Below are 23,283 nucleotides of genomic sequence, written 5' to 3'. Positions count from 1 at the left end.
CATTTAATGAACATGAACACATAATAAAAGAAACATTCAAAGTCCCTGCACAAGCAAATGCTAAAATAGCAGGAGGCTGAGGGGGCTGGCGGAGGGAATTAAATTCCTGGAGTCAGGCAGCAGCGTAGCAGCAAAGATGTATATGAGCTCTGAGCTCAGAGATGTAGGAAGAGCGAATGAGGAGCAGGAGGAAATAGGTTGTGGACATATGTGATTGAAGTATGTGTAGAACATGTGACTATTAAAATGACTTTCACGGCTACCTGAACTATCACAGGTCTCCACAACTCTCAGTGTCCGTTATCATCCTGTGCAAATATTACAGTGATTTGAACAATGGACATAAAATGCTACAAGCTAAACTATAAGACTGGGAGCTTCCTGTGCAGCTGCATTGACACACACTCTCAATCAGATCTTTAACAAGCTGAGATCATCCCATTAGTGTTGCTCCCTGGCTGAGGTGTGTGCATGTGCACGACATCAACACCGCAATGATAAGCATTAAGGGTTAGTGTTAGGGTTTACTTTACTCTGAGGTCTGAAATAACCCTCACTTGTCCATACGTTATAATCAAACATTTTACAGACACTCAAAAATTGACGCAATGGTGAAGAGTAAATTGAGATTTTAGATAATGGATCATCACTATTTTGGAATTTCTTTAAGTTAATATATCAGTGTTGGGGTCGGGACCCCACGTGGGGTCGCCTGGAATTCAAATGGGGTCGCCTGAAATGTCTAGTAATTGATACAAATATTTTTTTAACCGATTACTATTCTTTTTAAAATTATGATTAAAAACACTACACCTAATCTTAAACAACTGTATACTATACTTTCACTTTCTTGAATATAAATCGAGTTCAAATAAAATGTAGCTTATAAAAATATCTGAGCTGGCGTATCTTGATTGACTGCACATGATCGCGGGGTCACCAGAAATTTGTGATGTCAAAATGGGGTCACGAGCCAAAAAAGGTTGGGAACCACTGTAATATATAGTATGGCTGTTTCATGTTTGACGTTACAAAATACTCTGTGTGTAAAGTAAGGAGTGATATCAGGCATAAAATAAGACATTGGTATGTCACTGAAAACCTTCATGCTGACAATACTGACATTTTCCGTAATGAGAATTCTGTGTTCAAACGGAAAACCAATAAATAAAAAAAGGGCTTTGTTTTTTGGGGTAGACATCATCTGCTTGTTACAGCACAACAACAAAATAAAAGAAATGCCTTCATGTGGACACGGCCTTATGCTCTCCATCCTTCATCTAATGTGGCTTCACCCCGACACTCTGTCCCCTCTTTATTCCTCGCTAACGACCTCTGTCCTTCTCTCTATCTTTAACAAATTCCCTCATTTCTTCCCAATCATCTTATCTCTCCTCTTATCGCTCCTCCATTGAGGAGTTGTGACCCCCCAAGAGAGAGACAGAGGGGCACGAGGGACAGTTTGGGAGAGGGGAATAGGAGCGAGAGAGAAATGAGAGCGAGCGGCAGAGGGTAAGGTTTCGATTTCGCGGCAGACAAATAGGCTGACTTTACGTAGGTAACCTCTGTAAATGGGTTTTCGATCTCTAATTCTCAACAGATCCCTATAAACGATTACATAAAGACACACGTGTGAGACAGAGGACAAAAAGGGAAAGAGAGAGAGAGTCGAGGAAGAAAAAGAAGCAGAGAGGGGGAGACTCTTGGATGAACACCTACATGAAAATCAACACATCACCTCAAAACTTCCTGGTGGTTCCTCAGTCTGGTCGATGATTCAGTGGATTCACAGTCACACTGACTCCTACACTTACCAACACGCAAACAAATCGACATTTAAACACAGTTGTACGCATATGGTTGCCGCCCACGCCGTGATCTGACCCAAATTGGTTTCCTTCTGTTTGCTGGTTTTCCCGATGATGACCAGACTTTAACGAGGCTTTGGGAAAAGATCTCCGTGTTTATTTGCGGCATGTTTCAAATTAACTCCAGACACCGTTGATGTGATTTAGATTAACCTTAGAAAATGACGCATCTCATTACGGTAGTGCTGCATTTCCAAACTGAGACCCACTGACACACACACATACACACACACACACACACTTTCAAATTACTTTACATACTCTAGGCTCAAGAGTAGTAGAGTATAAATTTATGGCACAATATCACCAACTCTGTAGGTGCAGTAAAACAGGAAATAGTCGGTGGTCAAACCTCCAGCACAACTTGTAGTATTCAGAAATTTTTTATTGACCAAGACCAATATATTCCAGCCTGAGGGCTTCAAAGAGCACTCTGCCGATTTATCATTTCCCTCTTATAACACAGACTCACAATGAAAAAATGATCAAAATCACTAAATTTCTTATGCTCATCCAACACAGGATGGCAGAGGGGAGGGGTGGACAGGACGACCCTGGACAGGGCACTCACAGTGACAACCACAAGCACAAAGACTCTTCAGTTCAGCTGTTTTGGATGATGGGAGGAAACCCCTGCAGGCACAGAGGAGCTCCACACAGAGAAATTCCAGAGAGACAGAAATAAACTGATTTTCAGCATCTTGCTATTTGCAAGTAAGTAATAAATAAGTGGGTAAGTAATGAAAGGTTTAGTGGTTTTTTAGGAGGTTTTTACGAAAAAAAAAAATTAAGATTTTATGCAATACTGTTGATCTAGTCTGATGATTCTTTTAACATGAAAAAATATCTGGTGCTGATCTGTCTACCGTTTAGACATCCATTCATTCATTAGGTTTATCAAGCAAAAATGTCTCACATTTCCATCTTCTCAGACACAAAGACTTGCTTTGTCTCATTTAATTTCACTATGCATTGAACATCTTTAGGTTTTGCGCCTTTTATCGAAACAAAAATCAATCTGTCACCTTGGGCTCTGCAAGACTGCGATGGTCATTTTTCAGAATTCTCTGCCATCTTATAGACTTTACAATTAATCTGAAAAGAGAAAATCATTGACAGACTGATCAATAATGGAAATAACACCCCTAAATCTGAGAACTGTGATAGAGAAACACACTACCTCTTATTGCAACGCACTTACGATAACATGCATGTAATCACTCAGAAATCACCTCTTTCTAATTTCAAGGAGAATTTCTCTCTTGGTGCGTGCGTCTATGAATCAGCAGATATAAAGTCATACTGACAGAGAGTTGGAAGCCAATCAAGAGAGAGAGCGAGGTAGAGCTCCCCCTCTTTTCTTAATAAGCCTGATCAGTACTTTCTGTTTATTCCGTCTCAGTCCAAATTGCTTCTAGGTGCGGCTTGTTCAAAAAGTAATTCTCCTCCACCATATTTAATTGTTTTATTGTGTCATTACTTCATGTTGCCGGAGCATTAACGCGCCGCGCTCTCTACTATGCCTATTAAACTGTAATGGCTCTACAAAGCAATATACGTTGTGATCAGACGTACACACACACACAAACACTATCAAATGTACACACGCTATTAAGCGCCAATGGTGCTGGGGAGTGATATGAGGCAATATTGTGGGTGAGCAATCTGATGAAGTGTGCAGAAACAGTCATTAGCCGGGTGTCCTCGTCCCCCCGTTCAGTTTACCACACACTTAACAACTTAACGAAGGAGCTGCGCTGCTTTTACACTGCAACGGCTTCTAATCACCTGCAGTGTGCTCACACTGTCGCTCGTTTACACACCGAGGAACACACACAAACTCACAGGTAGATGTGCTCGCCCCTCTCTGCCTATGAGACAGAGTACGTGCATACATTTATTACGGCTCGTGCAAGTGCAAGCTGGTGAGAGAAAAGTCTTAAATGTTTCTGAGAGTGTGAGAGGAAGTAATAAGATGAGTGGAGTGCGTTTGTCTGCTGAGAGAGGGATGATGGATTGTTGAGGAGAGGCAGGTGAAGTTGAATATCTCCCTACAGCTCCGGTCATAAAGCAAGAGAGCAGCTCCTCTCCAACAACACAACGAGATCAAATAACCTCCAGTGCCTCTAAGCACGCATGCACACACGCACACACACACACACTTGGAGGTGAGAGCAACATCAGTGGCTGGCACTGATATCCAGGCTCTGCTCTGTTTTGAAACATCCATCATATTCTTGAGCAGAAAGAGAAGCAATGAAAGTATAAAGGCGAGCGCTCTTTGACACCCTCCACCCCCCCACCCCCCCTCTCCTCTCTGTATCTCGCAAAAACACATATAAGCTCGCGTGCACTGGGCACACGCACACAGATAAATACACAGTCGTCCGTGAAGTACACGGGTGAGAGAAGGTGAAGTAAGATGAACAAGCAGGAGAGGAGGGTTGAAGTAGAAGAACAAATCCGAGTAGGAAGAGGAGGGAGAGAAAGAAAAACCCCCAAAGTGCTGAAGTGGAAGGAGGGTCACTGACGAGAGAGACTCTCCAGGGCTCCGAGGGGGGATTAGGGACGGAGGGTGAGTGTCTGTGAGTGTCTGTGTGTGTCTGTGTGTGAAAAAAAGAGACTGAAAGAAGGAATGGCATCAATCTTTCTGGATCTGATCGTTACTTTTTTTCATAACAATAAACCTGTGAGCAAGGCATTTTACAACCAGCATCTGTCACAAAGCCTTGACACCACCACAGTGCTGCTCCCTTTCTGTCCCCGACAGTCATTAACAGGCCTCCCTGACTTCTCACTTTGGTGTGTCATTGTGTGTGTGCGCTTGTTTGTGTGTGCCTATCCACATGTGAGACGCCCCATTGCTATACAATGTGTGCAGAATTTCATGCTATAATCGGTCGGGGACCGGAACACATGGCAAACAAAGCGATCCGCACAACAACGGGCCATCTCTTCACACGCACACATACATATAGTTCATGGAGGCACACATAGATCTCTCTCTCTCTCTCACACACACACATACACACACACACACACACTGGTGAGATGTGAGCATCTTTGAGATTCTGCACTTTGCCCTCTTCTGCAGATGGCCAATTACATGATCAGATGTGGTCTGTTACACCACGGCCACACACGAGACGCTGCATGTTCAAATGTCCCTCCATGGAAAATTCACACTCCCACACACACAAACACACAGAATCATGGGATGCCAGATTATAAAAAAAAAAACATCCACCAGTGTTGGTCCTAGGGGGTAACTCAGGCTTATAGGGTCTGTGACGCTCAAAACAGCCGAAAACATACTCACATTTATATGGAAATCAGACCAATCTGGTGCAATTGGCTAAAAACAGTTAGTTAAATAGCAAAAAAAAAGAAAAAATAGTGTGTACAAGCGCACACACACATACAGAAAGGGAGAGAGATATGCATATGAATGGCATGCGAGGGATCTGTCCCAGAGCTTGGTGGTGCCTATCAAAGACTCGTCTCTCCCAGAGACCAGTCGAGGCCCAGCATTACACACTTAGCATTAGAATACATCAATGGCACAGGAATGGAGGCACGCAGGCTTTCATACTCCGAAAACCCACCTTCAGCCTCTATCTTCCCCTTTTCACTCCCTCTTTGGTCCATCCCAGCCCTCCTCCCCCACTGTTAGCCCTCTTCTATTATCTCCCGCTCCTCTTATTCCCCCCGCCACCACCTCCCCATCTCCTTCTCCGTCTTAAGACTCCACTTCCCCCCTCTTCTCCAGAAGGAAGCCTTTTTAACCGTGACCAGAACTCAGAGCCGCATGGACCGTGACCACATAGCCATACAACACCAGATAGGCTGTGTGTGTCTGTGTGTGTGTGTGTATATGTGACTGACATAAAATAGTCATAGTTAGGCCTGCCACTGCTCAGTCACCCTCAGTGTTGTGAGTGTCTGTACAGGCTGCTTCAGATCCTGTTTATCTCTGTGGGTTTCAGTGTCTGGCCATCAACATTCACCCCAACACTTCACCGACTAACTGACAAACTCCACTTAATGGAATCAAACTTGGCCCATCAAATGTGTGTCAGTGCATGTATTTGTGTTTGTGAGTGTGTGTGTGTGTGTGTGTGTGTGTGTGTCCCGTCACTTGTCTGTCGATACGCAGAGACAGCCTTCAGCCAGAGAATAGAAGAGAGAAGCGAGAAAAAAAAACACGCCAGCTCTCCTTTTCTCTCTAATTACAAATGACAAACCTGCTACCAAGAGTCGGTCTGGCACCTGACTACGCATGATAACCTCTCAGCTCTCTGCCGATACTAAGTGACAGACTGGAGGCTATTTGTGTGTGTGTGTGTGTGCATGTGCACTGACTGACAGATTAAAACAAGAACAGCAAATCAAACAGCGTCCTGCCCAACGGCTCTGATTTCCAATGACAAAGCAAGAAGTCTATGGCCAATATCTCACCTGTCTTCCTCATCTTCCTCTCTTCATTGCCCTTTTAGTTTCCCATCCTTTACTTTTAGCCATCGATTTTCTCCTTCCTTTCTCTCCATCTCCTCCTCCGTTCCCCTCTGCATCAGTTAAAAACCGGCCCTTCTCCTCCAGATCATCCATTTCCTCCCCATGGCGTAATAATGAGGTTAACACTGCATTGTGGCTTGTACTCTTACTGGCTAATATCTCTAATTGCATTGTAATGTTATCAAAGGCCATCTACTGCGAGTGTGATATAATATCCTCGCAACACAGGAAGGTTGTAATCGCTCTTCTTTTGCACACCCTCGACTCGGCTGTTTTAGTCTTCTTCTATTTTAAGGACACTGTAGCCTACAAGGTCATGGAGGACTTCCTGCTACAACAGATATAATACCTGTTAGCAACGGCCAAATAACTATTTTTTACAGCAACACACCAAAAGGTCCATGTACTAGCTCTTCTGTAGATCTTGAAGATATTGTATCATCTCAATCAGAGGCATTAAGCTCACATTTCTCACATCACCAACAGCCACTAGAGAATGAAGCTAGTTTTAGCTTAGCTTTGAAACCAACCACTCATCTCTCATGTCCATGGACTGAATGAATTCATTTATTTCTACACTTATGCACATATAAATAAATCAAAGTCTTACATTTACATAGGATTTGGTAATTAGGCTATGTGTAATGTTTAAGACAGGTTATAGGCCAACTGATGCTACTGTGACTATACATAATTTGATTGAGTATGAAAAGACAGTGTCTTTGCTTAAATTTTACTGGTGCAACCAAAGTTAGTAAATCACTAGACAATAGATCCAACGCTAACTCAAAAATGGATTTATGGAAAGTCTCAGTGGAGTTTGTCTATTTGTCTTTGGAATAAAAGATGTTAAATCCTCCATTTTCTCTGAGCACAGATGTGATTACTCTTGTTTGTAATCTAAAACAAAGAATTTCAATGTATATATTGTCTAGCTGGAGAAGAACTTGGCTCAAAAAACAAAAATACTCAACAGTCGGCAAAATGTTGACTCCAAACAGAAAGTGTGATCAAAGAGTTATTGAATAAGAGCAACAGCATTAAGGACTGGCTGAGCTACGTTGATACATGTTTCGGCTGGCTCCAAAAAAAAAACGTATTGAGGTTCGATAACCCGTCCAATAGAGCCTACGTTAGAACAACTTTGAATGTAAAAAACGGAGTGGGCAGAGAGATAAAGTACCCCTGCTAGACACTGAGAGACTCGCACAAACACAAGCCTGAATGCACCGCCAGACATGGGTTCACGCTACAGGAGTGAGCTTACACTTCTTCCCATTCACACTTAGCATTGAGTTAGCATTGACTCCCCGCTGAATGGCCTTGTGAAGGCGCGGGGCGATGCTAACCGGGAGGCACTATCACTAGCCGCCCTGCTCCTTGGCGGAATGGCTGGGACGGCATTGATATGGTAATGTAAAGGACGTTTCAGGGCCAAAGCTTGGGACCGTGGGCGCTCTGTGATCCTCCAAGCCCAAAAAGGACAGATCTCCAGGGCATTGTGGTTTCCCCAGTCAAGGCCCTGAGTGATCAGGATAAGCCCGTCCATGCTGCTTTAGTGCTGTCACTCAGCTGCTATTGTGGTCATGTGAACGGCCATTTTCATCACAATTGACCTCGGTTTTGGCAGTACTGTTCTGCAGGGCCCTCCTTTCTCTATTCTTCGGTGCCCTCCCCTTCTTCCCCTTTTCCCCTTCGCCCTCCATCAATGATTTTTTTTCTCAGTCTGATCTTTCTTGCGAGTTCGCTCTGTCTTTTTTTTTTTCTCTCACTCTCTCTTCAGCGACAACAGAGGCCAACAGATACGACTAATGCAGAGTTTAACTGGTCTCTTTGCCTATCTGCTATCTTCCCATCTCTGCAGCCCTGTCAGCTGTAGGAGGAGGGTGTCAAGGAGCCTTTGATTATCTGGACTGATACTGTAGAAAATGACAATATGTGATGCAGTAGCTACATATGCTGGGATTTACTATTCACCTCAAGGGGGGGAACAACACTCAGCGTGTTTGGTGTGAGCAACAATTTACAGCACGCACAGCGAGGAGCGGGCCGATGGATGGGTGTCATCATTCCGTGTTTTATTCAATCACGCTTTTGCAAACATTGAGCGTATGCTGTGTGTTTTTCTATATGTTGGTGTGTTTGTGTTTGTCTATGTGTGTGTGTGTGTGTGTTCTCTCTTTCCTCCACTTTATTTGATCAGGGCTGAAAGAAAATAACAATGTACTCCCATGAGGAATCTGTGGGAGGTAATGACAGATATTGTCCCCATGAAACAAGTTCTCCCTCTGTGTGTGTGTGTGTTTGCTGGGGAAAGACCATGTGTGTGTGTGTTGGACAACCAATGTGTGTGTGTACATGTATGGAGGTGAGAAGTGAGAAATATGCATATGTATGGGTCTAATACATGTGGGTAATGTGTGTGGGTGGTATGCTTGTAGGCTGTGGGGCATTCACTTGCCGTCCCTCCTGCTTTCTCTCTCCACACCACACACACTCACACACACACACACACACACTCACATATTCACATACTAGGGTGGGAGGAGAGTTTGCCTGGCTGCGAAGAACCCTGCTCCATCAACACAACACATCCTATTTCGCAACATCTCCTCCCACATCTCCTACTCCCCCCACCACCACCTTTATTTCTCTCTCTCCGGGGAAGTGACACAGAATTCTTTTTAACTGCAGTACATTCATTACAACAACCCTGCAACCCCCACATCCTCCATACACCACCACCGCCCTCCACCCTCTTTTCTCCACCCCTCTCCAGACTCTACTTTTCCGTCTCACTCCCTATCGTACAAGCGAAATAAAAATTTAAAACACAGTGCATTTCCACCTCCAGCAGCCGTCCCGGACTTTTCATTAAAGACATGATAGTCGAGCAGGAGAAGGAAGTTGGCTGTGTGAGATAGTAAAACACTCATTCATATGCGGCGGTCTTACTACGGCAGAGCTAGCACATTCCTGTGCCTCAAAGCGTAGGAGCAGAGCAGAGAGCCTACAGACAGCGTGGGTGTTAGCACTAAGGCCAGCCAGGCAGCATCGCCAGCTCTCAGCCATCCTTACTCTCTCTCCCTCCATTGACAGCCACACACTCTGCTCAGTGTAGACACAGTTGTCCCTACTATAAACGCATGTGCACATAAAACAAAACAAAAAAATCTGGTTGAATTGCACATCAAGGGTCAAAACATGGAGGCACATCGCACAAGCACGGGCACACATACACCTTAGGTAATTTTGAATGAATAGACAATATATACTGTGGATCAATAGAAAATGGTCAATTGCCATTACAGAAAAAGTTGCAAATCATTGACTGGAGTTGCTTTATGGTCGCTGTGCTTTATGGATTTTTTGCACGCAGATGATAAAGTGCCTGGATTTGTCAGGTATTTAATTACTGGATGAGGCAAAAACGACTTTCCCATTTGTGTATTTCATCTGATGACTTCTCATTGACATTTCCAGCAGGTAACAATTAAGAATTCATGGACACTCGAAAACTGGATCAAGAGATGTATCACTCTCCACACTACTAATGGTTTAACTTGAATTTTGCATGATGAGGGTCTGATGCCCAAACTGTCTGATGAAATAATTATATTAATCTTGATATTAAGATATGAAACTGTTTTTTAAAGGCAGTAAATCATTATCACTCCATTATACATTTAATTTGTCTATCAAGCCATCTAAAATCCAAAGACATTTTTGTCTAGACAGAAATTAGCAGCATTGAGAGACCTTTCTTTGCTGTTTTGGCTTTACAAATGTGAAACAATAAAGCAAATTGAAATAGTTATTAAATCAAGTGAAAAACAATTTCCCACAGCACAAGATAACATCTTTAAACAGCCTACTCTGTCCAAAACAACAATATAAAACAGAGAACCAGACTCTCCTTGGTTCAAGCTTTTAACAGTGAGTAATTGGCATTTAGCTTAAAACCATTAACTGCTTATTAAAATCATGTAGATTGATTTTTGTAGATAATAATTGACTGTTTCAGTATTAAATCACACATGCAAATCCATTAAAACAGCAGCAAGGAGTTGTAGCGCGTGCTGGCATTCAGCACTGCAACACAAACTGGCCAAGATGTGAAGCCAAGAACAGGAATCCCTCATAAATAAGTGGTAATAATCACTCTGAAGATACACACACACGGACACACTGAGAACTCATTGACTGATCTGAAGAGAGACTTGAGAGTAGTACGATGGTGCAGAGGAGGACAATGAGGAGGAGGAGAGGAAGTGATGGCCGAGCCAACAGGAGAGGCAACAGGAGAGACAGAGAGGCAGGGGGAGGAGGAGGAGGGAAGAGCGACAGATACACAGAGAGAGAGAGAGAGAGAGAGAGAGAAACAGGCTGAACATCCAGGAGAGGAGTGCAGTGTCTGTAGGATGCCATCGATCCAACACTGACAGAAATAGACAGCCAGACCAGAACCAACTGAGGCACTCTGAGACACACTGACACACAGCAGTGCTGTTGACCCTACACACATCCAAACAGCAAGAGCCATTCATACATGAACAACCACACACACACACACACACACACACACACACACACACACACACACACACACACACACACACACACACACACACACACACACACACTCTCCTTCAATTCACACACAAGCAGGCACACACACACACAGAAATGTGAACATTAGAGGCCGAAATGTGCTGAAACACAAACTGAACATAGGATAAATGTCCAGATTGAGACCAACATGACATGTTGCATTGGCTTCAATCACAACAACGTGCCACATGCTTGCTTCCACGTTTTCGTCGATCACACTTCTGTGCTGCACCACCTGCCATCAGTCAGCATCATCACATGAATTCTTGTATTATTCTCACGTCTCCTCTGAGCTGCACATTTACTTTGTTCCCACCCAGTTCCGTTCACGCTCCTCTTTTCTTCACTCATTCTGAGATCAATCAGTTTAGCAGTTTATTGCTGAGACTTCACCTGGGGTTTAAATACAATTTGTTCACGTACACGGAAATAAATTTGTGCACTTTGGATTAACATATAAAACCCTCAGCAGGCCCATAAAGAGAATAGGTCACTTAAGTCTGGTTCTTAAATCGATGATTTGAGAGGACTCTCTCAGTCTGACATGAATCTCCTTGCAGCAAACAATCCAGATGTGAGTGAGTTTTATTTTGTTTTTACAGCACTGATAGGAGAGACACAGCTTGAGCATATTGAGCTACTCATTCAGGGTTGGACAATATGGCTGAAATCAATACCATAATATTGAATCAGATATTTCAAAAGTTGCAGCTCTTCTCTGTTTACATCATTAACTGAATATTCATTTCTTTTGGTTTGGTTTCCTTTGGTTTCTTTTTTTTTTTTGGTTTGTTTCAATGGTGTCACCTTTAATTGATATCACCAATAGCCCCAATCTTTTCTATTACAACGATTCTAAAAAACATTTCAATTAGGCATGTTAGGACTGAGAGACTTTGTCAACTAATTGGAAAATAAGGCTAAACAAATAACAGTTTCAGACAATTTTTTAGAAAATAAAATGCCTAAAATGTTCTTTTCATTGGGGAAATCACACCCAGCAAACATTTCTCTCTCTCTATTTTCTGACATTTTATGGACAAAGCAATCAAGCAAGTTAATGGCCGGCAGATTGATCGATAATGAAAATAATCATTAGTTGCAGCCCTAATTATTGCCCGGCCCTACACACATGGCCCCTCATCCTTCATGCAGAAACAACACACAGCACATGACAAACTACAACGTCGCTTCAAAAACCGTTCTGGCCTGGTGATCATCCCTTGAATTTCCTGACCCTGATCTTTGGTCTGTAATCACTGGTTGACTGGCTGCTTTCCACTGACACATCAGACGACGAGTTGACTGTCAGTTTTACCGACTGGTTGCTGTTGCCATCAGGAGCAGAGTGCTTGTGCAGCCAACATTTTCTGCCTCCTTCCCCTGGCCTGGCTGGGACTGATTAAAGCCTTCTGCTGAAACAAGGTCATAATTCACTTAGCCATTTCCCAATTTCCGCATAATTACCCTCCTGCTTCGTGAACGCTAACACGCGCGGACACACACGCGCGCCCGCACACATTCGCGCCGACGCTCACACACAAACACATTTCCTCTCTGATTTGTGTCATTACTGAGAGGAGAGTGGTTAAAAGGTTTCAGAGTTGGCCTCTTAGTGACAGCTTAAATGGATAAAACCTCAATTAAAGACTCTCTCCCTCTCTGCTGCACTCTCTGTGTGGATGGAATAAGCATAATTCTGTGTCCTCTGCAGTTTTGTTGAAGAGACGGCCCTGCCTTCCCCTTTTTATTCCGCCTCAAGCCTTTACAATCAAGACTTTCTCATGTCCTGCCATAATTGCCCCTTATGAAAACCTGTTAGAGAGAAGCTACCTCCGGAGTAAAACTGGACAAAACCGCTCCTCACAATTGAGATCTGAAGTTGTTTACATCTTGATGAACCGATAACATCATCCATAATCACAGCTCAACAATGTGCATCATTTCTGCCCAGCGAGCAGTGACAATAGACACTTTTCTTGTCAATGCAGCGGTGCTCCTCCCTGCTGCTCCTCTGTCCAGTCCCGGCCGGCGACAGTTGATTCCTGGAGTGTGCGAGGTTTGACGAAAACAGCTGCATTTTCGCACGGAACTGTGTTTTGTCTGCCTTTTTTACGTGGAGGATCCCTAATTGTCATGTCGGTAGAGTTTATTAATGCTAGATCACGCTGCTCTGTTGCGATCAGGCTCAGCATATGGCCTCAGACTGCCGCTACGCTGCCATCATTAGCCACGTCACCAACACACCATACGAGCATCTGGTGTGTGCGTGTGTGTGTGTGCAAGAGCTGACAGTCTGCATTATTAGTGCCCCCCCCCAACCCCTTCTCCCTGCACCCACAAAGCCCCAACAGTGCTGGCGGGGAATAGGGTAGACATCACATAGAGAATACTTACACACACACACACATATACGCTAACACACACAGATACTATATAAAGCGCTTTGAAACAGCTTGTAAACATCACAGCCTTGTTATTAGCACCTGATTACACTGTTGGAGCTTAGGCATCGGCTCAGAGAATAATGTTAATATCAACAACAACACTCGAGTGTGTGCGCCTGAGTGTGTGTGAGAGTGTTTTTGTGCGCTGCCTCCAGCCCATCGCTGAGGGATTTGTTCTCTGTGGACAATTTGTTCAAATTTAACACATGGGTGGGGAAGATAAATTCCTGTTTTGCCCCGCATTTTTGCCTAAAAACTACAGATAACAAGGGAGGACGGCCATTCAATAATTTGGCTGTCAAGGGAAGGGAATTCATCCGCCTCAGACGCCGTCGCTTTAACTTAAATCGGCACAAACGCTGCATGACTCTGACACAGCTTCTCTTGTTATTGCAATGTGAGAATTCATTGTTAAGATCCAATAAGAAAAAGACCCACACTGCTGTCCAGCCAAACTGTCCTAGAAAGATTTGTGTGGCGACAGGACAGTGAGCTCTGCATTCCCTTTCTATGCCTTTACATTAATCATACACTGTCGCTGTCCTTAGATAACCTCCAGTCCTGTCCTGATCATCCATACCTGCTTATTCATGGTCACTGGGTGAGAAGCAGGAGGGTGCAGTGCCATTTAATCAAAGACCAGGAATGTGCTCTCACAGGAAAAGTCATATTTTGCATCATAAACCATATCAAGAAAGTCTTGTGACATTTTTGCGACTGCCCAGCAGCAACATAGAGAAGACAGGTAAAGTGGGAGCAATCACTTGTGCAACAGCTTAATAGGTTACAGAAAATAAAGCCTTGTGTTTACAGGCATCAAACAAGATGTCATCCTTCCTGGTTTTCACTGAGGTCCTGAGTGGAGTCAGCGTGATCCAAAAACATGGACTGGAGGTGAAATGAGAGTCTATCGACTCATATCTGTGCCAGTTGTTTTTCTGAAGTTGATCCCAATTTTGGCTGCGATCCTCTCATCTTTTCTCTGAAAGCAAACAGCTTCTCTGCTGTTGCCAGCATGGAAGTGACTGGTGCGTCTCAGCGCTGAATGTGGACAGAGATGTGGAGAGGAAAAAAAACAACAAAAAAAATGCCCCATATTTGGAGCTCACCCCCCTTTTTCACACCAGAGCACACCTGGATGCAGCGCAGGTGTGGTTGTCAGATGGTGGATTTTAGAAAGTTACAGTAATTGGGCGACGCAGGTCCGGCTTGTCTCACACCTGAGAGGAGCCTTTAATCACTACCAGAGTGTCCAGACAGCACCACAGTCTTAACACGAGGAAGAGCAAGCAGAGCCATCACTCACCCTCTCAGTCACACCTTCAGGTAATTTAGACTCTACAGTGTAACTGATGGCGCCCACACTCAAGCATCTCTGATTAGGAAATCATTCCTTACGGACACAAAAGTGTCCGAGTGATGCATATTTGGTCAGGTTGGATAAAAAATCATTTCATCAAGTTTTTTCAACTGACAAAAGTCTGTCTTTTTCAGGATTTAGCAGAGCTGCGCAGCTGCTCTAAGCTGTTCCCAGCAGGCGGCAGATGATACATTTCAGCAGACGGGGAAATATTAAATACTGAATGTTTTATTTAAAACAACAAATCAAAAGATATTCAAAGATACTGGTTGGATCCAATATTTCAGATGTACTGTGAATGATTTTATCTGGGCTATAATGCTCCCTCCAAACATGTCATTCATGCTTTATTGAAAACAAAATACAGCAATTACGTGGGAAACAACAACTGTGATTGCACCTCGAAGCCCCGACACCATACATTTTCCTGACATTAGGAGTGATGGAAAAAGAAAAACTGAGAAAAGATTTCGGCTTCATTTATGACTTTCTCGGATTTGTCAGTGTCATGAATCACATAAATCACTGCTCCAAGCACTGATAAGGACACGTTCCAAATAAATCCATATCACTTTATCAACACATATTGGTTCTGCATGCATTACCCTTGATGTTTTGTCCAAATGACACACAGACGTGCCCGGACCATAAAAACAGACAGACAGCAGCACCAAAATATCATTATTATTTTGACCAATGCACACTATAAAAATGTATACTTCATTGGAGGTATCATTTGTATATATAGTTTACAAAAACCTCTTTTATCCTCACTTGTGCATTAGGGGGGTGTGATCTCATGTACGATATTTGGGTGGCCCATCCAAACAACCCCCCCCCCTCCCCCCACACAGACACACTTTTCTTTTCAGTTTTTCAGTTTCTGCATTCCTTGTTTCCTCTTGTTAAAGTTTGTGTGAGAATGTGGATGAAATTGAGCTTCGAGCTGCCAGAGCGCAGCATTCATGTGCAGATCTTAGCTTGTGAATTCACTGCAGCCCACCACGCTACACCTCCACCTCCCTTGAGGTTGATAACCAAAAATAAATTCTTCTCAAGCAGTGGGAAACATTCACAGTGACACTGTTTTTCTGCATTTTTATTTCATTTTTTCCCTCCGACAACCTTACTGCATAGATCATCTGGCCATTCACGGTCAGGAATGTGTTGAATCCACCTCAGACGAGCTAATCACCGCTTTCTAAGCTCTGTGATTATGAATCAGTTTGCTGTAAAATACTGATGGACTTCTCCTTGCTCCCTTTGTGTGGGAAGTTTCATGAAAGAAACCACTTTCTTTCTCTGAGGTAGAAGTGTTTTTAACTCCAGCCAAATCATTCAGAGCGATTTCTAGCAATGACTCTTAAAAGCCTGATAAATACAGCCTGCGAAGCATCTGTGCTAACCACCGAGCCACCAGCGCGGAATCAGCAGTCACTTAAATCAATACCAATCCTAGGCCGGGCATTTATACCTGTAAGACCTTTACTTTGTGCCAGGCTTGATCAGAATTGCTTGACTCAGTCTGACTCTCACATAAGCATGGTCTTAGCAGAATTACATCCCTAAAACCCCTACCAACGGCTTCCTTTGAATTCAAACCATTACACTGAGTAGTTAGCGCGCGACTCCAGGCCGAGCTAGCACAACCACTGAACATCAGTGCTCCATTTTCACGGCAATGCTTTCGATTAGTCGATCGTGTAAGCGGGACAGCGTTTGAGGAAATGAAAGAGCCAATCAAGAGATATGGAAAAATATTTCCGGCTTGTCTTTTTCTCAAGATCAGAGTGTTTTATGTGTGTTGGGGGGAAATTTATGGGATCCAGCGAGAAAGCATGTCAAGAGAGGGCCACATAAGAGGCGGCTTGGTCAAAAAATCTAAAGAAAAAAAAAAAAAAAGCATGAAATGAGTGGAGGGGAGTCAGTGTTGACAATTGGCAGAATAGGTAGGTGAGGTGAGGTGAGGTGAGGTGAGGTGAGGTGAGGTGAGGTGAGGTGGGGTGAGGTGAGGTGAGGCAAATCTCAATGCAAGGTATTGGTAACATGTTTTCTAGCACTGGAAAGATTCAGTCCAATTTAATTTGGATTTAATTTGGCAGGGAAGTCGTCTCATAACATTCACATTTAAAACAGTTCCCAAAAATACCCCCCTGCAAAAGTGTGAGAGAGAGGTGGGAGCACATTCCTGAAATCTAGCTCACCTCCAAAGAGGAAAAAAAAGATAGAGGAAGAGAAAATAACTCATTTCTTTTTCTCCTTTCTTGTACATGTCCCTTATTGCTGTGTGCCTGTACCAGACAATACCTGTCCAATCAGAAAAATGTATTTACGCCTACACACACACACACACACACACACACACAGCAACAGCACGAGAGAGAGAGAGAGAGAAGACCACTAGATCTTATTATGCAAACAGCAGTCATCCATCATACAGGTGTTCCTATTGCTTTTAATTAATGACGTCTCTGCGACTGTGTGTACACCCCACACACACACACACACACACACACACACACATCATGATGCAAACCTGGCTCCATCCACCCATTCGCTATGTGGCCTTATTATTCGTTGCTAATGAATCGTCTGATCACTGCATCTGTATAACTGTTAGGATGATCGCTGAGGGTTCTGTGTGTGTGCGTGTGTGTGTGTGTGTGTGTGTGTGTATGTGTGTGTGAGCGAGCCGGTGTGGGATTTCACTGTGTCCGTGCATGTGCGTAGAACACACATCAGAGTAGTGGATGACACATGTAGAGGCAACACAAACGTCCATGATGGATGGGTTTTGTGCGCGCGCACACACACGCGCGCGTGCACGGGCAGGCCTTGTGATAGTGAGTGAGTAATACTCTCCTTTGTGAAGATATTCATAAATGTAAATGTTGTTGTCCTAAGTGGGGCTGCGAGACAGATAGGTTTGTGTTGCTGTCAAGGGGATGGTTGATTGGCCTGTTTAATCTGCTCGTCTGTGTCTACGTACTTTCCCTATCCCTTTCTCATGCCCACACACACACACACACATTAACAAGGCCTGTGTTATCCTGTGTTATGGTGCCTAATGTAAGAACTCAGTGTGTGGATCAGGGCACCAGCCAAGCATTATTATCATTATTATGATGACCTTCTTCCCCCACTTTATTATAATTCCACACAAAATCCATCTGTATTCTTCCTGATTTCCTCCATCCAGTCCCACAGCATTCCTCTCCCTCTGTCTCTCTCTCTTCTCATATTCTTGCATTATTTCTCTCCTGCCCTGCGTGACGTGTCTGTGCGCACTCTGACGAGCTGGATGAATATAAAACAAGTTCCACCTTGCTGTCGATTACCACACATAATGCATGTGAATTTATATGAGCAAATTCTGCTTGCGATAGCTGGCTTCATTCCAGTGGCATACGTCGAGGTGACAGTGTCATGGATACACGCACGTGCGATCTCACACACACACACACACACACACACATTCTCACACTGTCTGCAAATGTTTACGCGTTTTGTTTATTCGAAACCTAATCGCTTCCGAAATATACAACTGATAAATTAAGAGATATCACCAGATATCTATTATGCAAATCGGTTAACTGCTGCGTTATTAGATTACACACATACACATGTATATGCACGCATTGCACACTCACACTCACAGCGGTGGTTAATTGCCAGGTGGTGGAAGATAATGTGTGATTTAACGGACTGATGGATTTGTTTTTGTTTCAGTCACCCATCAATGAACAGAGACATCTGTAACAGGGCAAACACACACATACTCTTGGTCCCACACACACACACACACACACACACACACACTCATGCCCAGGGATATCAGTGACAAGTGACTGATAGGCAGTGGCAACAGCCTTTGTGCAAGAAGCAAACATAGGAAATAATCCATCTTCACAAAGTTAAAAAAAAAAAAAAGAAGTACACAGCGGGGACGTGAGCATGTTTGTGTGTCAACATAATCATAAATATGTGCACATGCTAGCGGTGCACATGTCCAGATGTTAGCATGCATGCACATTGTGTCGCTGTCTGCGCGTGTAGTTAATCTTTTTTAACAGTCTCAGCCTGTCTCTTGTGGTTGATGAGTGGCTCGGGGTCAGAAGCTGGTTGAGAAGCTGCAGAGTCCTGAGGCTTTACAATGTGTTTACCACTCAAACTGACAGCCATACTACAACTTATTATTGGCCTTCTAAACCTCCACACTGCACTGCGAGTTAGTGAAACTCCAGAGAGGCCGATCGCCAACGGCTAGAGACACGCCAGCCAACCCTACAAACGTTGGGTGTTGTGGCGCTCGAGTGCCGAGATTAAAATAAACGCCGGAAATGGGATCTGTGCTGCCGAAAAGGAAAAAAATGGCAACACAAGTGTATGAAAGAGTAGATTAGACAGGTTATTCTGCAGTTTGTCTTTCTTTTGTGTGTCACTGTCTATGGCCCCTTTGTCTCCTAATTCACTAAGTAGGCTGAATTGAAAAAAAGTTATCCCCACTCACTGCTCATACATTGTCATTGTGCATGTGTGCAGAGAGAAAGAGACAGAGAGAAAAGAGATGGGAAGATCAGGGATGAGGCAGGTCCACTGAGATGCACCATTCTTTAATTAACCACAGTCTTTTTTAAAAGACACACACAGTAAGGCTCACACTGCAGGGGCTAAGAATATTCTGCCGCTGGGATGAAAACAGTACTGGCAGTGAAAGTGTGGAGAAAGAGAGAGAGAGAGAGAGAGGGAGGAGAGAGAGACTGCGGGGCTCTGCAGTACTCAGGTCCTGGACAGTCAGGTTAAAGGTTAGGCTGCTCCAGACTGCGTTAGTCCTCCCTCCGCGTTGTCTGAAACACCAACTGCAGCTTGTTTTATTTTATTTACTTTTTTTTTTTTTTTACAGTTAACATTTTGAATGTACAGCAGAGAACAGCTGACATATGACTTAACTGAGGATACATTCCACCAAGGTTATATCTGCTGCTACATCGAGGTCCTGGGTTCATCTTCCTTTTCCTCCATGCCTCTAGGCATTTTTCTTTTTTTTCCCTTGAATTTTATCTTACTCAACTTCTGTCTCTGGTATGAAAACCAAAGGTGGAATTTCATTAGCATTTATTATAAAATTATTACTGGGCCAATACAAAAAAAAGCTGAAATTGAAACTGGGCCCTCTTCATTTTCAGACTTGCAGAAAAATATTAGCTAAAATGCACTGGAAGCAACTGTGCATGCAATATTAGTTTTTTCTGTAATGTGCGGAAATTATTTTCTCGAATTGAGGAAAACTAATATTGTTTACAGAATCACACCACAACCAATAACCTTATTTTTTCCACGCCTATTATTTTTACGAAATACGTCATGTGTAGTATTAAATTTGCTCATAGTTTTATTTCTCGCTGTAAACTAAAAAATCATCGGCCCGTGAGTTATTGTCGGCAAACGAGATCTGTTTTCACATTATTAATGTCTTTAGTGTGGTCATAAAGTGTGAGTTGCTGTATTTTCCGACTGCTCATCTTAGGAGTCCAACACGTTCTGCTGAAGATGTAAACACCACATACTGAGATGTTCTGAGTGCAGCCGAGAAAGACAGTGAACACACAGGCGACAGGCTTCACTGCAAGATGGAGAACGAAGAGGAAGGTGTGTGTTAGTGTGTGTGACATGCGCTCTCATGCACCACCGAGACCTACGATTTAGGCTGACGGTTGCACTATTTTATGACCTTATCGGAAAAACTCAAAATAGATGACGACTTGCTGACCCGCTCACTAAAATCAAACCTTTGGAAAAATGAGAAAGCCAATATTTCATGTGAAATATGACATTTAGTGGTAAATTCGCAACATTTCGTTGACATATTTTCAGCAGGGAAGGAAGCATCTATAAAATTGACGAATGAGATGTGGACACACAGATGAAGACCTGATGAAACACAGATGGTGCAATGTAAACTTGCAGGATTTGACTGTGAATGGTTGGAGGAGAGTGCATTACTGCAGACTGACACTACATTCTTAAGAATCCAGCAGCAGAGCCACGGACTCACATGGACAGTGATAAAAAAAAAGAAAAGAAAAGGCAGCTCTCAAAAAAGAGAAAGAGAGAATGGAAAAAAATCTTTCACTGGAATCGAGATCGGAGAGAGGGATTAGGAGGATAACAAAAAGGCCAACGGACTGAGTGTAAACAAGAAAGGGGGTTAGAGAGGGATAGAAGGAGAGAGGCAAGTTGGAGAGGGAGCGAGAAGGAGAGATTGAATAGTGACACTGCTACAACACAATGGGGTCAGGATGAAGAAGTGCTCCTAATTGAACCAGATAGAGAAGAAGACAGAGAGAAAGAGCCCTGAAAGACTGAGAGGAGAGCCACATGACAGAGAGAGGAGGAGGAGGAGGAGGAAGAGAGGAAGGCAAGAGAATCACATGTGATTCTTTTTCCTTTCTACTCCTCTGCCATGAATGGCTGGGAGGCAGAGGAGAGGGGAGAGTAGAAAATGAGGGAAGCAACTGAATAAATTGGGAGGTGTGCACGGATCGGTGCTGGACCTAGGAGCAGAAACTAAATATGTCTGACCAGCTGTGCAAGTGAAGGTGTTGGAAAGATGGTTCATAATCGGGGTCTGACAGAGGAGCTCAGCTCGACACTCAAAAATAGCTTTACCCTGCAGGAAAAACACACGAGAGGCCTATTGAAAATGGATTTGTGAGGACCTGTATCACTTCTCTAGTGGACGGTTCGATGCTACAAACCTGATAAAGCATTAGAGGCACATATGCAAGCAAAGCTAATAAATAAATAAATAAATAAAATGCAGTAAACCACAGCTCAAGTCAAAGTGTGAACCTGATTCCCTGCAGATCGGGACATTTCCCTTTAACAGGTGGAGAAGAGAGGAATGGAAAAGAAATGGCACACACACACACACACTCTCAGAGTTAAATAAGAGGAGTATTGAGGGGGGTCTCTTACTGTATGTTGGAGCTGTTCCAGTAAACGGAGTGCCTGTTGGCTGACACCTGGAGCAGGTTCGCCCAGGTGAGACTCGTTAGCACCAGGAGAGACAGCGCTATCAGAGCCATGCTCTCGGCTCCTCTCGGCCTCCGTCCTCCTTCGGTCTCTCCGGCCACTCTCTCGGTCCCTTCACCCCACCAAACAACGCGACTCAAACATCCCAGCAAATGCCTAACAGACGAGAAGAGGAGGGGGAAACAAAAGCTTCATGCATGCACACAAACGGATACGTTCACAGACTGTTATCAAGACTTGCTCTGGTTAATAAGTGTTGTAAAAAGAAAAAAGAAGAAAAAAAGTCTATTGTGCTGTGGAGTGACTTGGGTTCCCCCCCAGCCCCCTTTTTCTCCCCCCAATAAAAACCAGACACTGCGAACCACCCTCCCCTCTTTCCTCCCCTCCCTCCCCCAACAAATCCAGGGGCTTCAAACAAGGGAGGGGGGTTTCTGGAAGTCCTTATGAGCGGGTCCCCCCTTAAAGACCGAGCAGCGCCTGGTCCTCTCTCTCCTCACCGGGAACTGCTGCTTCTGAGCCCGCCAGAGGAGTGTGGGAGGCCGGTGTGAGTCCAAGCGGGTGGTCGGTGTCCCCCTGAGCATGAATCAGTCCTCTCCTCTGTGAAAAGAGTTGTGTGCTGCTCACGCGGAGAGGTGGGAATTACAGGTGGGAAGAAAAAAAAAATCAGTGGGAAAATATTAAATAAGAAGCAAGTCCTCTTCTTTTTTTTTTAAACTGTTATCATGCGTTTCTGATGCAGTTCCTTTCCTTCCAAGGATCCCAGAGATATGCACAGCACGCCGGACTGCTGAGCTCTGGAGCCGCCGCAAAACAATTCAACGAGCCAGTTTCATTAGGTCTTCAAGACTCTATCCGACAACCATCGTTTACGGCGAGCAGCCTGCCAGCCCGTCTCTCCCCTCTCTCTTTCTCTCCTCCTTCTCCTCTCTCTGTTTGGTAGGCAGCGCTCGTTCACTTTGTAACTCCACCCCCAGCGAGCGACAAAAGCGCATTCCTCCAATATTGTGGCCGAGTCGCAGCACACCAGGCATCACTGCGACTTCAAGTTTTTTTTTCTCTCTCTTTTTTTTGTCAATTATTCGACCTCCACTTACCACTACCTGTGTAAAAGTAGAAAGCTTTGAATCCCCCTCCTCCTCTGCAGCTGCCATCTGTAGCCTATTTTTCAATGTACCCCCCCACACACACACACACACACACACACACACAACTCTGTCTCTCACATACACACACACACTTCTGCATTTTGATTACAAAAGCTAAAAAGCACCGACTCACGCACATACATCACCACCACCATTATCACCATCACCACCCCCTCCTTCCTTACATTCCCAGACACTGTAAGTCAGTCTAATACAGCACTATTATCATGTGCAATCCTCTTATAGCTGCAGCACATCGACACGCAGATTTGTGCCTACTGTCCTCTCACGTAATGTCCACC

The 23,283-nt window shown here is 44.0% G+C and overlaps 1 protein-coding gene across 1 annotated transcript in view; it reads right to left on the bottom strand.

Moving 5' to 3' along the window:
• Nucleotides 1-22,761, bottom strand: part of efna3b (ephrin-A3b) — a 58,300-nt gene extending 35,539 nt beyond the window's left edge. The window contains exons 1-2 of the mRNA XM_085801295.1: nt 22,334-22,761; nt 21,780-21,992 (exon numbers count right to left, since the gene is read on the bottom strand). Coding sequence (XP_085657421.1) covers nt 21,780-21,889 — 110 coding nt within the window. The 5' untranslated portion in view covers nt 21,890-21,992; nt 22,334-22,761. The remainder of the gene's footprint in view (nt 1-21,779; nt 21,993-22,333) is intronic.
• Between the last annotated feature and the right edge of the window lie 522 nt (nt 22,762-23,283).

Source organism: Trachurus japonicus, chromosome 16 (genome assembly GCF_045865225.1).
Source record: "Trachurus japonicus isolate A0001 chromosome 16, Traja_1.0".
NCBI lineage: Eukaryota > Metazoa > Chordata > Actinopteri > Carangiformes > Carangidae > Trachurus > Trachurus japonicus.
This window is presented reverse-complemented; position numbering and strand designations above follow the sequence as displayed.